This window comes from Corapipo altera, unplaced genomic scaffold (assembly GCF_003945725.1).
Source record: "Corapipo altera isolate COAL_440 unplaced genomic scaffold, ASM394572v1 69, whole genome shotgun sequence".
Classification (NCBI taxonomy): domain Eukaryota; kingdom Metazoa; phylum Chordata; class Aves; order Passeriformes; family Pipridae; genus Corapipo; species Corapipo altera.
Window position 1 is genome coordinate 925,225 of NW_020884908.1, and position 17,271 is coordinate 942,495.

Sequence of the window (17,271 nt, forward strand, 5' to 3'; positions counted from 1 at the left end):
AGAGAAGATACACACACACTTCATTCAAGTAATTCCAGCACTGTTGAGCTTTTCAGCCACCTCCTTGTGCATTTTCTCATTAAATCCTCCAATATATGCGAGGTGTTTCTGTGACATCTTTGCTCAAAGATATTTGTTGTAACTACTCTTGAGAGTTCAGGATATGATTCCTCATTACTGTGCTTTGCTAGTGACCTGGGATTTTTGAGACCTTATGCAATTAAAGGTATTTAAAGAGACAGATTTGAAAATCATGCACATGCTGCCATGACAAACTCAGGTAGACTAACATGAGCTTTTCCAACCCTCTCATTTAAAAATTAATAGGAGTTGTCTTTGAAGCAAGCTGTTGTTTTCTGTTACAGCTGTGTGCATACTTGCAATTGAGGAAGCAGTTCATAGTGATTAGGCAGAAAATGTTTCTGATTGTCACTCAGAATTAATTGCCCCCATGCGGATTTTCACTGGTTAGTAACCACCTTGTACATGGAATAGGAGTAGGAGTATCACTCCTACTTCCTAAAGTAGGAGTGAGAAGTTTCTAACATCCCTGAAGAAAAGCTGCAGGTCCACTTCCATGTCCTAGTCTCATTCTGTGCCTTTGGTAGGTTGCTTTTCCAAGCACCAGTCGCCCCTTCTTGCATTTCTCTGAGTGCCAAAGGCAGCATTCCCATTTCACAGGAGGACCAATTCCTGGTTAGCTTTGCAGGATCCAGCTGTGCTGAAGATGTTAAAGAAGGATCACAGGGATGGGTTACCATTTTCCCCCAGGCCATGCTGTGTGCCAGCAGACCCTGCTGACCTTTGGCCACCACTGAGCAGGTGCTCTGGGGAACACTCCTGGGTTGCTGCAGCGGGAAGGAAGGTGCCTCTTGGATGAGCATCCCTTTCCTTGTTCCTCCCAGCTGGGAGCAGGTGGGGTCAGCATGGACCTGCAGTCTTGAGGAGGAGCAATCTGAGATGGCTTTATGCAGCTGCTTCTGCCGTGAAGTCCACCAAGGAGAGGTCCCAGCTCTGCAGCATGACCAGAGAAAAAGGTTTTGGAAACTAATACCTTACACTGAGTCTTCTGGTTTAATATTGCTTGGGGGTATTGTGATACCTCTCCAGCATGACTACTCTGAGGGATTTGTGTGGTGTTGGCCAGTTCATCTCTAAATCACCCCATCAAAGGATGTTTCTTCCTGATGTTTTTTAGGAACAGGACAAGAGCTGAAATTTCTCTTACCATTACACTCTTGTTCATTCAATCCATTATGTGTCTCAGTCAGGCTGTAATTTCCTTCTTCCAGGCTTGCAGGAAGAATGGGCTGCCCAGAGAGGTGGTGGATTCACCATCCCTGGAGATTTTTAAATGCAGATTGGACGTGGCACTGAGTGCCATGATCTAGTAAATGGACTGGATTTGGACCAAGGGTTGGACTCGATGATCTCGGAGGTCTTTTCCAACCCAATCGATTCTATGATTCTATGAAGCAGAGTTTTTGAAATATAAATAAGAAAGTTCAGTCACAATAGCAGTCACCAGAATAGCCCATGGAAACTGAGATGCACAGGATTAAATTGCGTGATTATACCTCTTGGATGTAAAAGTCTCTTTATCATGACAGACTGCCAATAGGCCATAGTGTATAACACATGCTGGTACATACAGCATTTAGCTCTGCTTTTGTCACACACCTGCTGTCCCTTCAGAGTTTTAAATGGCTGGCAGCTTGGCTGAAGCCGTTTGCTCACTGCTCAAGGGGTGTTTGTGTCTCCACATGTCTCACCTTGGCTACTGGGATAATCTTTGCAGTATCCCTGACACACCATTAACATGACAAAGCATGATTATTTTTTGTAACTTTATCGCTTAATGCTTGTTGTTTTGCAGTAACACCAGGGAACCTTGGTCATTTAGCAGCTGCTAAGAAAACCAAGTGAAAAAAGCAATCCCTGTGCCACACCTGAAGTTTTAGATGTATAACATCATGGTTACTGTGGGGACAGCTTGCAGGTGTTGAATGCAAGAGGAGGTACCTTCCCTTCTTTCCTCTTTTTGTTTCCTTTCTTCCTGAAGTTGGCTTGCCTTGTGACTGAGCTGTGCCTAGCAAAAAATGATTCCAAGGGAGCAAGGGAGTTCGCAGGCTTTTTTTTTTTGTTTTAATCAACTCCCTGGCCAATCAAAGGGCTAGCAGAGCTGACTCAGGATCAGTGGCAGGAGGGTGAGCTGGGGAAGGGGAGTTGGACTTCCACTACTTGGCTCTGTTGTGCTACTGGTCCATGGAACTATGCTTCAGCTAGGTCAGAAACCAGGTCTGCATACAGAGAATTTAAATGGAAGAATAATAGAAATGAATAACACCTGCACATGAAGTGTTTGTAGCAGTGCTTGGGACTGCACAATCATCATGCTATTAGTTCAGTCTGGGCCTAGGAGACTTTTTTACAAGTGAATTTGGTGAAGAGTTGAATTAGACTTTTTGTTTAACATGAAATGGAAGACTTAACATTTCTTAGGGTCCTTAGAGTGGTATAGGAAATGGTATGATCTTACTAAAAACAGCCAAATTCTTTCAGATTTAAAGATCTTTGGCCATTTAACATATTCCTAAGGGTAGCTAAGGTACTTGAGTATCAAAACTGTCATGTAGTTACAGCCCTGTTCTTCAGTATTTTTTAATCTTTTCGCTTTTTATGGGAGATGTCATTTTCTGATTTTCAATCAAATACGTAAATAATTTTGCATGTTCTAAATAATAATAATTTCTAGCAGTCTGTACATTGAACGAAATACATTCACATTTATTTCCAAAGCTTTCTGTGGAATCAGGAAAACATGCTGCCCTGACCAGACGTGCATGTGGTGCAGTTTTTTGGACACTGAGGATGGCCAGTGGTGGATGGTAAAGGACAGTCTGCAGCAGCATTCCACTGTCCCTTTCTCTTTCCAGACAGTGGGAAAGCTTGGAGAGAGAAAGGAAAAGCAGCTTGGCAAAGGTTTAAGAGTCTGGAAGCCCTGTTTTGAAGGATATATAAAACAAAAAAGAAACCCTCTACTTTTGCAGCCGGTTGGGTCTAAGTGCTTCCATGCAATAACATCTGGCATGTGTTCTTCCGTTTTTGCTCAGCTTTCTCCAAATGTGCTTGTTATGTGCTCCCTGTGTAATATATCATATGTCCTTATTTGGACAGATTTTTTTTTTCCTCTTTCTTTTGGAGAAAGCATTTGGGTGCTGGTACTTTCTATGCCTGTTTATGAAAATGAGTTTATTGGTGTTGCCAGAACACAGAATGTCTTCTCAGGTAACTGGTGTTAAAGTTTATTGCTTAAGTACATGTTCCAAATTTAGGCTTTAGAAAACAAGTTGTATTACTAATCAATAACTTCTCCATTTTGGTGCTTGACTTGAGATACAAGGGTGTGATTTCCAGAAGTGAGTACTTAGAACTGTAGCTGAAGTTCAAAGATATCCTTGGGACATACAATGCCCACGTTAATGCTGTAACTGAAAACTCAGGTTTACAGTGTCTTAACTGGGCAACCCGAATCAGTGAATGTCTTGGGAAGAGTTGTGGCTCTCCCATCTCAGTAGCTCCTGTCTAGAATAATAATGATGATGAGGATGATGATGATGATGATGATGTTAGCCCTTCATACTGCAGGGTGTTTGAAGACAAGGAACTATGTCTTAGGCTGTTTTCTGCTAAGGGATGCTGTAGGTTCTCCCAAACCATATATCCTAGAGAAAGATGAAGGGAGGAAAGTTTATTGCCTCTTTACTCAGTAACAAGAGAAAAGAGCAAGTTTGCTTTGGGGGAGTCTCTCTAGTGTTTTATGTCATATCCAGGCCCATCTATCACATCTCGCAACCACTTAGGGATTTGGTGCAGGTAAACACATTTTTGAAGTGTCATCTTGAATTAATCTTACCCAGTTGTGGCATGTGGTTCTTCCCTTTGTGCTGATGTTTGGGTATTCTTTGCACTGTGTTTCAGACGTCATCTGCTTTACCCCCTGCAAGAAGCCTTTTTGCCATTAGTACATTCACAGAGCTCTGGCTTGTTATTTATGGAAAAGACTGTAACCTTTTCTTCCAAAAGCAGTTACCATGTTCAAGTACTTTTTTCCCCTTGCTGCTCCGATAAATCTCCCTCTGATGCTAGGGAACAGCAATAAAGTGTTTCCCCGGTATTTTGTTCTCAATTGTAGCCAGCCAAACTTCTTCATCTGTTTTATTAGCATCTGTACAAAAGGACTGCATTAGTAACAGGGGTTTTTATAACCCTTTCTCCTCAAGCATATTTCCTCTGCTTCTTTTGCATTAGAGATTTTATAGGCATTTTTTTCCATGTATTTTATTTTATGTTTTGTTAGTGCAGTTATGGCCCATTCTGAAGTGTTACAAGTCTCAAGATGATATGGAAGGAATTTGAGATATACTTATAAAATGAACCAATGAGAAGTATGGGATGATTAATTTGAGAGTAATTTTAAGAATCAGTACTGTTTTTAAAAGAGAGGGTCTTGGTGATAAAATAAATTTAATTGGTACTGTTGTGGAAGGAGTTGCTATTTGAAGTACTAACTTCATAAGATCATGCTCTTTCTTCCTCTTAGACTATAAGCAGCAAAGTGATGCTGTGGCAAGGCTGCAGTAGGAGGGAACAGTAAACTCTGTAATGGTAAAGTACATTCTTGGGTAGACAAAGAAAAATAAAGGAATCTAGATATGTATCTCTCCCTCTCATAAATCAAATGTGATGAATTGTGTTCTGGTTGTTCTGATATTGGAAACAAAATCAGAATAGCACTGCTTGCACTGGCAGTTCACTGCAGCTTCAAGCTGAGCAGAAAGTGTTTTGATAAAGGGCCTTTAATGACTTTGGATATATTTTCTATCAGGTCGTTGAAGCTCTAGAAGATGGGTCACATTTCTGGTTTCTTCTGAAGCAAAATCCTTCTAGACACATCTGAATGTTTTTTTAGCAGAAATGAGCCCCAGACTGGGTTCATGCTAACACAGGCATTTTAGATATTTGTCTAGATCTGAGAGCATAACTGTCACCAGGGATTTGATGTTTTGGTTTAATTCTATCTCCAGAAACTGAAGAGTTCTGAAATAAGGTATATTTCACAGTAGTGAGTGTGTGAAATGAGCACTGAAATCAAGTCCAAGTTTTGTTGTATATTTATTGTCAAAACAAGGTTTTAGACAGAGTCCCACTTTTCTGCTAGTTAATGATGAAATAACAACAGATAAATTTTGCACAGTATTTCATTATATGAAAAAAATCAATAGTTAGTCATTTCACCTCTAAGCTGGGCATCTACATCTACCATCAAGAAGAGAAGACCCGAGCAAAGCAGGACCTGTTTCTTATGCTAAATGTTCAACTTTTCAGCTACACAAATAGGTCATACCTCAGTCAGCAGCACGGTAGCAGCTTTTTCTTACCCCCTGATTCCTGTCACTGTCATAAGATTAAGAAAACCTTGAGCAACTGCACTGCTCTGTGCAAAGTTCAGTTGCGTGCGGAGCAGGACTGAGGATGCTGGATTAGTTCATGGAGGGCTGATAACAAATGAGGCAAGGGAGACTGACTCCAAGCTGAATAGGTTATTGCTGTGACCCGTGTCTTTAATCCACAAGAATAGGACTTTGCTGGCTTTAGTTACACTTTCAGTAGATGAATTACACACTTGGTGGCAGTTCTCATCTTCTTATGCCGGAATGGGTGTAATAGCAAAGGTCCAGAGAAGGAAAAAACTGCCATCTTAGACAATCCTTATATATCTTCAATGCTGTGAAGCTTTTTTTGTGTAATTACAGAATCACAGAATCAACTAGGTTAGAAAATATCTTAACTGGTGCCCATGCCTGTATGCTTACTTTTACATGGCAGAAGAATGTTTTTTCACTCACTGTTGAGTGCTTAGTTCCCTCACAAGCCTCTTGCAAACAGTATCAAATTCTTAGAAACCCATAGTCTGACCTCTTTCTTTTGGAATATTTATTAGTGTACGACGGCTACAGAGTTACTCCAAGAGTTGGGAGTAGCAGCAGCAGTAAATAACTATTACTAGTGTGCAGTCTTACTGTGTTTAAAGCACCAGAGTAACTAGCTGTTGTCATCCTTGTTTGATTGAAATAATAATATTCAAATGTAAACATCACTTGATGAACTTTTCCAGAAGTAAGGGCTGTACTGCTGTTATGTAGGGAAGTTCCAAATCCGTGGTGATATTCTGCCTGCACTAACATAATTAAATTTAAAGTAATATTGGCTAAAGAAGGGATTTGGTTTATTTCATCTCTCAAACAAATGTGTGTCAGGAAATATAAGTGAGTGGAAAAAGTCTGTCTGGACAGGCAGCATGCTGTGGTGTATTGCATTTCACTGACATGGGAGGAATGTGGCAGTGAAGTCTATAGTTCCCTGCTGTAGGCAGCAGCACTCAGGCTGAAAAGCAGCTTGGGATGTGCCTTTTGCTTCATTAAGCAAAAGGCTTTATGCCTGTGGCCTGAAGTGCTGTAAAACATGAGGGAAGTATGTATTATAGTGTGTGTTGTTAGACAGGATTGCCAATCTCAAGTATCTAAAATCAGAATTCAGATATTCCAACATAAAATCAGTCTAGAAATTAGAGATTTGTTTCCTTTTTGCTTCTTAAGCTTCATTTATTTTTAAGTGGAAGCTGAGATCTTCACTGAAAGTTGAGATCTTCACCTGACTTCAGGTCTTTAAGAAAAACAGCAGATTAGAAAAAACTTGCAAAAAGGTCATAAAATTAGTTAACAGCAAGTCAGGCATCTTCTGGAGAAGCCATATGATTGTATAAGCTTTGTCATTGTAAATAGGAATCTAAAAACCAGAGGTGCAAAATGCAGGCTAAGCTCCTGGCACTTGCAGTATAGTTGAGGTTTGCTTACCTTTAACAAATAACAGTAACTCTGCTGGCTCACATTATTGAGAAGCCAGCCAAAAAAAAATAACAAAAAAACAAACCAGCAGAGTCTAGCAAGCCTGTGTTGTGTGGGGGAGCCACGGTGAGGCAGTTTGCAGACCTTGCAGTTCCCTACAGCTGATCTGTGTCTGCTGGTAACTTCTGCAGCCTCCCAGAGTTTCATCCTGTGAATGTTGGGGTCAATCAGTAGTAGGACTCCTGTTTACAGGAGCCAGCAGGTGATGCTGAGGGATGCATTCATTTCCTTGTGTTGTCTACATCTTCCAAAGAAATGTCAGTGAGGATGCCTTCCCTGAAATGGAAGTTGTAAGCATAGGGATGTCCGGGTTGTTCTCCCCACTCTGCTGAGGTGGCCAACTGTAGCTTTAGGGTTTTGAACCACTGCACTGTTAGCAAGCACGGAAGGTGGAGTGTTCCTGTTTCTAGGCTCTTTCACAGTGCTGGAAAAGCAATGCCAGAGCGTAGGCATGGGCATTTTTAGGATCTTTATTCATTGTTCCTGCTGACCTGCACTACAGTTGAAAAGAAGACAAACTACAAAGCCCACACTTTGCAAAGACTAAGACCCAAGAATTTGAATAATTGTATAGGATTTTTAATGTAAAACTAAAGTTTGCTGATTTGGAAAGGGGGTGCTCCTGTACCCCAATCTGACATTTGCAAATCTGCTTTTGTTCTATGTTAGTGTCTTGGACTCAGTTGAGATCTTTTTCAGCTACGCAACCCTGGAGGAAACAACAATTCTTGAAATAACATTTCAGCACCATAAACACTTCTCATTTGACATTTTGACATTTGGTGTTGGCAGCTCCGCCTGCCTCTTGAGTGTGCATCTGGCTGTCACCATTCAGCCAGGCTTTTTTTCCTGCCCAGCCAGTTCAGATGGAAATCACTTTGGCTCTCAAGAGTGCTCTGAGTGGCTGTTTAACATGGCTAAGCCTCAGGAACTCTGTCCTGCAAATATAAACTTGCTCTTAGATCAACATTTAAAGCATAATTTTCATTGTTTTTAAAAATGCTATTAGTTATAGAGGAATGATAAATAATCCAGTGGTCTGGAACCACGTTATTCTGGCTCAGGAGGCCATTACCACTACACATGATGCTGTAGGTGTTGAAGGTGTATGAGATGCACTGTTGTACTCTAGGATCTAGCAGTTCACCTAAAGGTTCAATGCAATTGAGCCCAGTGAAGTCTGCAGGATGTATCATTCAGTGGAAACATAGTCAGAAGGCAGTAGAAATGTTTACTACTGTCATATTGAAAGGCGAAAAAAGATACAGATGTAAAGATGTTGTATGCATTAATTATTTAACCTGCAATCAAGAAAGTATAAAAATAATCCAGGGTGAAAGCTGGGAAGAATTGTAAAGGGAAGCACTGGTTCTTTCAGTTTGAATAATGCAGACCCCATTCAAGCTTTCTCTGCAGAACATGATGTCTAATACCAGCACAACTAAACACATGTGGGGGTTTTTTTCTCTGAAACAGATTTACAAATCATGCAGCTCTTGTGCTCACCTAGCTTCAAGTGAATAAACTGTGAGGAGGTATTATTACTAGCTCACTGTAATGTTTTTTACCTATTCATTCTTAGATATTCAACTTTCAGACTTTTTAGTATCAATCAGGCTCTGCTTCTATTGTCTGAAAAATAAAATATGTAAAGGAAAAACCGCACCAGATTTAAATACATTATATTGTTACAGTATAAATACCATAACTGTAATTAAACCACTTGAAAATAGGAACCATCAACTTTTTCTCTCAGGGATTCAGCCACCTATGGGGATTTTGAGCCTTTGAAAATCTCCCTAGAGTTCCAGTGTGCTTTGCTTCTACTGATCGTTCTTGAAAGAAAATTAGTTTTTAGTCCTTTAGAATCTGTTGGCTTTATCTGCTACTAAATATATACATAATAAGTGCTGTGGGATCAAAACAAAAGCAAGTTGCTCTTCCTACACTTGTAATTTTGATGGGATTTGCAGTTTGACAGAAGTCAATAATATGACTCTGTGTGTTTGGGATCATGGTGTATTAAGGGACATCCCTTTGGCCTGGTTCAAGAACCTGCAAGGTATCTTCAAATCAGAGGAAAGAGTGAATATGAAAGAGACTGGAAAAGGATGAGAGGGCACTTGAGAAGGCAGGTAGCCTGGTTCAAAGTCCTGAGGCAGAACTAATGATGCCTATGTTGCTCCTTCCAGCTGTTAGCCTAGTACCTGGTTAAAATTGTCTGCTAACAGAGCTTCTGTCACCTGATGAGGGTTTAGGCAGATTTTTTTCCTGATAGGAACATTTTTCTGATGACTAACTTGCTCCACCAGGTGCCTGTGACTTTGTCTTTAACTTTCTGCCTTTGTGGAGAGAGAAGATGATGTCAAGTTGAAGAAGTGAAAGCGAATGGGGAGGGAAATGCTCAGGTGATGGGAGGAAGGTCATGAAAGACCTGGACAGAAAGCCCTGGGAGGATTAAGAGGAGACGAAAGTGTTACCCATACAAGCTCCTTGTCATCATATTTCTCACTATGATGGCTTGAACTTTGTGGTATTTTTGGAATGTTTAGACAGATATCGAATAAGAGCAAAGTTTCAACTCTAAGCACAACCTTTGTGGGGGGGAAACTTCGGGGTTCCACCTGCAGAACTAAAGATTTGTGATACATTAACAGAAAGACATGACATTTTCCTGTCTTTTCTACCCTCACAGATGAACAGGAGCCAGCAGTCAGCAGTGATTCAGATATTTCATTGATTATGGCAATGGAGGTTGGACTGTCCGATGTGGAGCTTTCCACTGATCAAGACTGCGAAGAGGTGAAATCTTGAAAAACAAACAGAAATCCAACACCAAACTACAGGGGAGGGTCACAGGGAGGGACCGAGTCAGCTTTCTAGGATTTGGACCAGTCATGCACATGCCTCCAGAGCACTGTCACTCCTGCACACTCCATTCTAGATGGTCACGAAAAGCAATAGCAACAGTTGTGTCTGCCTGGATGCGGTTTCATCATCTACATACCCTCGTTTGGTTCACACGGGAGATGAACGCTTCCAGTTTACCCACGTGCTTGAGAGCAGTCATGGAACTCTTCAGTGGCTCGTAAATACGCAACTGAAATGACAGCTTGAGTGTTTTCTACACTTGTTCAATTGAGGTTTTGTTGGGTTTTTTTTAAAAGACATATGTTTTGTTTGTTCGTTTGTTTGTTTATAGTTTGTTATGGATGGGCACTCTGTTCATGTTGACTGACCCCAGCTTTTTCAAGAGTTCAATCCAGAAATCTGAATTCCCATTTGCAGGTCACTTCATAATCTGACCAGGATTTATCATTGCCTTGTTGTTTCTGCGTGAAGTACGCATGGCTTCAGAAGGATGGTGCAGCTGCACCCTGCATTAATGTGAAGCCTGCTTTTGTGAACTGGAAGGCTTGGAAATTGTGTGTTCTGAAGGTCTTTGTTTGTAAGAGAGCTCTGAATTAACAGAGATTGCTGAGATTTGGGTTAAAACTGCATTGTGTTGTCTTTTACATAGAGCTCTGTTCTAGAGAAGTATCGTACAGCTTAAAGGAGAGAAAGAAAAGCTCAAAGCGTCAATCCGTCCGTGTAGTCCTGTGCTATATTTTATGCTATTAGCAGCTGTCAGTACATTAGTGGCCTTCCTTCAAGTCAATTCAGTAGCTGGAAAAAAAAGATCTGGTCTAACATCATGTCTTTTCTTAGTTTTACAGACCAAAGTCAAATCACTGAGCTAAAGGAGGGTCTGAGGGGTTTCCAGAGGCTGCTCGTTAACAGCTCTGCATTACGCGGGTGACAATATTCTTACAAAGGGTCTGCTGTCAGTGTCAGAAACTGCTAATGAAGCAAGAGGCAGCTGGCTGAAATGTTTAACTCCTGATTTGTTTTGGGTCTTTTTCCTCAGTGCATTTCACTTCTTACGTTTTGACAGCAGGTTTTGTCTGCATGTTATCCAGCACAGGAGTTCAGGTGGTTTGTTGCCCTCCAGAGTCAACACTGTTGGAAGCATATTGGAGTACTTGCAATTTCTATATAGGTATATATACCAAAATATTCTGGGAAGGGATTTTGGGGAGGGAATTTGAAAATAAAAAGAACTAACATAAGTCAAAACACCTAAATAATAACGACCTGACATAATCATTTAGTTCATCCTGAGCTCTTCTTTCCATGTGAAAGCTTATTGTTATTTGTTCAGTGCATGATTTGGTTTTTCAGTCGAAATACTCAACTGTGGAGAAGCATTTTTGGCTTACTGTTACACAAGAGTACATGGTTTCTGCTGAGAGTCAAATGATTTGAATCACATTACTGCCTCCTGAGTAAGTCCACAAAATCAACAATTCATCTTACATCGAAATTCCATGGAGGTCAAACATTTTGACTTGATGGTGTCATGGCAGCATCTCAAAATGCAACTCTTGGGACTCTTGCTGCATTTAATCTCCTTGTGGATTTACTTGTTAGATGGGGAAACCAACTTCCAGCAAAAATTTGTGTTTGTCAGATCTTATTCAGGAACAAATGTGTTTAGAACTATCCCTAAAATTTTGGCTGACTTGCTTCTTTAGTACAGGAAGAAGGAAAAATTATTCTCCATCCTTTTTGGTCCATTTAGAACTCAGTTCATTTTATAGCTTAATTTTATAGCTTAATTACTGCCGGGTAATCTTGAGGCAAAGGCTTAAACTGAAATAGGGCAGGTTTAGAGTAGCTATTAGGAATAAATTATTACTGTGAGGGTGGTGAGGCACTGGAACAGATTGCTGAGAGAAGCTGTGGATGCCCCATGCTTGGAAGTGTGCAAGGCCAGATTGAATGGAGCTTTGAGCAACCTGGTCTGGCAGGGGAGTTGGAACAAGATGATCTTTAAAGTCCCTTCCAACCCAAACTATTCTGTGATTCTATGAAAAAGATCCAGACATGTGCTGTTACATCTTTAGAAGCCATGTGAATGAAAATCTCAGTTGAAGACATACAGGCAGCTGGAAATATTCTTGGTTAAAAAAGAAAGTTAGAGATCATTCCAGAAGGTGCAGCTAGGTCAGTCTTGACAATATTTGTGGTTGTGTAATCTTATTTTCTTTATTCTTTAATGTCTTTTCTATTCCTTGCTTCGGTGGAAAAGACCTGACGCATCAATGCTGGTATTGACCCCTACACAAGAGAGTTTGCACAAGGTACTGCATCAGCTCCGCTTAAGGCTCTGGAAATAATGCTGAAATGGGATTTGAGTGGTGCTTACACCAAATACTGACACAGGAATGAAATTCATCTCAAATGACTACAGGGGAAGGAGTGAAGCTGCTTATACACAGTCAGGGCTCCCTATAGAAAGTACAAGCACTGGTACAGTTTCTTCTTCAGCACTGGAGCCTGGGTGCTACATGTCACAGGAACATCACGAACACGATGTCCGAGTTGTCAGTAGTCCTTTCACATACACCCACTGTAGCTCAGCACACAGACTAAAAGCTCCTGGCCAAACTGTTTGGGTTTCACAGGAGCTGTTGCAAAGTCTTTGTTTTTAAATCTTAAACTGAGTTAAATTAATCTCAATGGATAGATTGACCAATTAGCTGTTGCCATAGCGGAGCCACCCACAGCACAGCAGAGGAAAAAGAGGTCTGTGGTGAAACTCCAGCTGAGGTGAAACTCCAGCTGATAGCAAGCTGGGTCCTTTGTGCAGCAAAATCATAAAAGGGAGCTGTGCTCAAAGAGGCATCACAGAGATGGTAACTGAGACCCTGCCCATATTTCTGGGAGTTAATAAAGGATTTTCTAGAGGGTTCACGCTGTGCATGCTCTTCTCCTAAGTATCCCATAGTGGATCTGGTCTCTCAGCATCCACGGGTGGCCACTGGCAGAGGCAGGGTGTCAGGCTGGGTGAGATCTTTTGACATATTGCCATATACTGTGGTCTTTCAGAAGAAACATCCCAACAAATCTGGGTCAGGAGTCTTTCTGCTTTTGTTTTCCAAGTTCTGCCTGCAGTTTCGCTCAGGGAAGATGTCTTTCTGTCCCTGTCCTCAAGTGTTCTGCAGCTCTGAGCACTGTTGAGTGATAATGAGTGCAAAGCCAGGTTACACATCACTGAAGCCTGAACTTAGGAAAGCACTTAAGTAAATGTTCTATTCCGTCCTTCTATAAAAAAGCACTTACAACTAATTTTGGACTTGTACCAAAATCACATTATTTTCAGCAGGTCTTCTATGGCATAATTAAGCCCCTGTGTCAAGTGGAAACATTCTTCTAAAGCAGGACCTGGTTGACAATATTCTTTGTACCTATAAACTGTGAACTGCCTTGGGAATTCGAGGTGCTTTATAAATATTAAGACCTCCCCTGACGTATGTTAGTAACATGTTTGAAGGCCTTAATTCTGCATATCTGCATGCCCATGCACATTTTTGCTTACATGAGTGTCTCCACTGAGATCCCTCACAGGGTAAAATTAAACCTCCAGATTTGCAGCTTTGGACATGGTTAGTCCCATCCTGAGCATTGTGTGAGTCCTCGATGCTGTTGCCTGCTAAGCTTGGGCTTTAAATACATGGGATTCGGATGCCTGGGACACGGCGCTGGCTGGTCAGAAGGGAAAGCAGCCTTTAGCAGGCAGCCAGGAAAAAACAAAATCCTCTGGTGCCCTCTGACAAAATAAGTGCTCACAGATATAATTCTGCAGGGCTGGCGCCATGACTGGGCGGGGGGGGGACCTCCTGCACAGGGCCAGTGGGCAGGGGACTGTGTGACTCTCAGGGAAAGGCACTCTTGTCATTAAGCTGATCCTGTGTCTCTCCCAGCAATTCCTGTCCTGTCATCTGAGGCTCTTTTCTCTTCTTTTCCATGAGCGAGTGGTGGGTGGGAGAAGACTTTGCCTTGATGAGGCTCATTCATCATCCCTCGGGCTGGGTCGCAGGATGAAACTTGGTCAGATAGAGACGGGCTTAAAGTATCCTTGGATTTTCTTGGGTTGCACTAAGCTGCCTTCCCAAAGGTCTGTTCAATAGGTAGGATGCATAAAAAGTTATATGGGCAGAATTTTGCACTCACAAACGACCTAATGTGTGCATGCAGATGTGCAAAGCACCGGGGTCTACATCCCCTCCCCACAGCAGTTGTGGTGGGGATATAGATCTGGCACTTGCTGAGAGTTTGGGGTTGTTTTATTTTCTGACTGCTTTAGAGCCTCAAAATCAGGATCACAACAATCACAGGACTGCAGTTCATTCTTTAAGCACTCCATAGAATAAATTGCCATGTATGCATATAAAAGTGCATTGATATGGGTATGGAAACTGTAGTGTAGTGAAAACAGAAGCAGCTGTCATTTTTAGACCTTTTATTTGAGGGAGATTGTGGCACTAAAGAAAAAGGGTCTATAAAGGCAATTTTGAAAAATAAATTATTGAAATCACATGTGGTAAGTGGTCCCTTGGATCTCACTAATGACCTCTGGATCAAATCTCGAGGAAGTCAATGCAAGAAGGGCACTGCTGTTGGGGTGCATCCATTTTGCCGGACTAAAATGGCAGAGAAATCCAGCCAGTTCCTTCCCAGCCCCTCTCACAAGTGTTTGCCCCAGCATGAGCCTGTGTTGCGGGGGAAGGAGAACGTGGGATCAAACTGGCACGGTGCTGCTTCCTCTCTTTGTGTTTTGTGCTGCCGGAATCTCTTGCAGCAGATCAGAGGAGGGAAAGGAGCCGGCCCAAGTTCAGCTCCAGGGCTTAAAAAAGGCAGGCCACGGGCTTTCAGCACATTCAGGGCAGCCAAGCTTCTTCATGGCCAGCGCTGACTGGGAGCATGGCTTTGTTGAGGAGTCCCATATGGACTCCTCTGTTTTATAGATGCAAAATGTGAGAGTGTGTGTGTGTGACAGCAGTGACTCAGCTTGGTTAGCGCAAGCAGCAAAACACATTGTCACGAAATATCTTAGGGGTGAGGGAAAATGAGGTTGGAGGTGTTGTTTTCACAGACTTTTTAAATAGGGACAATTGATCCAAAACAAGCACTTCTTTTAATTTCCCAAGCTGTTACCTGAACTAATTGATAGTTTTCGCAGAAAGAGGAATGCCAGATGGACTTTTTAGTTGGGATTTGTTTGCAGAGCAGATGGCAGCTGCAGGCTGGGGCAGTGAGGGAGGGCGAGGGCAAAGGCTGCCCCTCTGCCGTGCCGCTCCCCCCGCTGGGCTGGACACCCGCTTGGTCCCTTTATCTTTCCATTTCTTTTTCAAGGAAAAAAAACCTTCTGAGCAGGAGCTGTATTTCAAAGGGAGAAATAGAGAAGAAAGATGAATGAAATATGTTGCGGATTTTGAATGAAAAGCCGACGGATTAATTTTCCATCTGAAATTAATCTTGTCTCTCTCAAGTATTTTAATTGTGAATTGGTGGGAGTTATTTCTTTCTGTGGGGAATGGAAAAGAAGTAAGGACAGGGGAAAAAAAAGGAAAAACAGCATTTTCAGCATTTTCCCTTTCTTGTTGATTTCCTGATTCTTCGGTTCTGTGTAGCATTAAAAACAATAGCCAGATCAAGATGCTTGTTTGCTCTGAATGTATACAGTTATTTCAGATGTCAACTATCTAAATGTTTTTTATGTGTACGTAATGCCATCCTCACTTCTTGTTTCATGTTATGAACCTGAAATGACTGTACCATTTTATAATTAGAAATGTAAAGAGGGGATAGTGGGTGGGAGGGTCTGTTATTTTTATACCAAGATGTTCCTTGTATTTAGTGAACATTTAAAACGGTTTTGTACTTGTCAAAATATACATTCCATCCATTTCCAGAAGAGGATTATTTCTATTTAGAGTAGTTTATAAGCAAACCAAAAAAATGTGGCATCCCACTTGTATGCAGTTAAGAACAGAGCAGCAGTATCCTGGTTTTCAGTGATGGCTACAAAGCTTTTTCCAGCCATGTCTCTTCTCACACGCAGCAGAGCTGTACCAGCAAATGCCAATGTTATAAAGGGAAGAAAAATCCCAAATGAAATAAACACCATATGGATCAGTGCACAGCTTACTGAAATAATTTCCAGTTCGGAGACAATGGTCCGTCCCAGTGAAATTCTCTAAAGTAATCAGTCCTGCTCTGGGCAGCAGGAGCGGATTTACTGGGAGGCTTCATCCCCCTTTCTCTGCCTAGCAGGGCCACCAGCCCCAGCAAGCCAGGGGGACACAGGGTTGTCACGATACAGGGTTGTCACGATACAATGTTGTCACACTCCGCTGCGGCTCCCTCAGGATGGGAGCTGGTGTTTGACTGAGGTTGTGCTGGTGAGGCAGTCGCTTTCTGCAGGCTGATCACACCGGGTTTCTTTGGACTGTGGAAATGACCCTTCATCTCCACATTAAAGAAAAAAAAAAAAAACAAAACACCTCCTTTGTCCGGACAGCTGCACTTTGGTTTGGGAAACACCAACCAAAAGGCCACAGCAAAGTCACACAGTGGCATTTGCATGGGCCATTCTTTTTCTTGTAGTTGGCTTTTTTTTTTCCACCCTTCTCCCTCTGCTACCTGTGACTTGCTGCCAAAACTGTGCAGTAGCAGTTTGTGAAGCATTTTTTTGCCTTTTTTCCCCTAGCGTTACTTTCTGTACAGTCTTGCAGATATACTTGCAACTCTTCGCTGATATTTTATAATGTGTACATCTTCCTCTCCAATGCACTTTATCTCTCTTGAAAAATGTGGGAGTCAGAGAACTACCATCTTAAAGGGATTTGCCTGAAATCATAAGACACACACTTTATTTTTTTGTTTCCTTCTTGCTTTGTTAGATACTGTAAATGCTAAAGAGCATGGACAGTGACTCAGCTGGGGGAAGTACCGAAATGTTGAGGCTAATACTTGGAAGCATTATTCAGTAGTACAACATGGCTATTTTTGTTATATAGAGGATTATAAGGTAAATATGTGAGACTGTGTTATTATGTACTAGTAAACTATTGCAACTCTCAAAGTTAAGATGGTGAATTCCAAGGAATTTTATTGCAAGTTTTTTAATAAAATGATTCTGATTACTGTGTCGTAAGTATTTTCTAACAGACTGTGTAAGACTGGAATTTCTCAATGTGTGAAACTTGTGGATTGCTTCTTCTTGAATTCCCCTGCTGCAGACTTTGGCATCCACAGGAGGCAGAAGGTAGAGTGGGAAGGGACCTGAGTGACAGCCTGGCCTTGGTGCCACCAGCTCTGGTCCCCTCTGTCCTTCAGCTGCTTCTGATCAGAAAGCAGCGGCTGTGCGAGAGGTAAATGCCTCTGCTACCCCAAGGGAGAGCTGCAGCCTTAGTCC

The 17,271-nt window shown here is 41.8% G+C and overlaps 1 protein-coding gene across 1 annotated transcript in view; it reads left to right on the top strand.

The window, feature by feature from the left end:
• The window catches only part of RNF150 (ring finger protein 150), a 119,638-nt gene extending 102,617 nt beyond the window's left edge, over positions 1-17,021 (top strand). Inside the window, exon 7 of the mRNA XM_027652680.1 lies at positions 9,664-17,021. Coding sequence (XP_027508481.1) covers positions 9,664-9,782 — 119 coding nt within the window. The 3' untranslated portion in view covers positions 9,783-17,021. The remainder of the gene's footprint in view (positions 1-9,663) is intronic.
• The last annotated feature ends 250 nt before the right edge of the window (positions 17,022-17,271 follow it).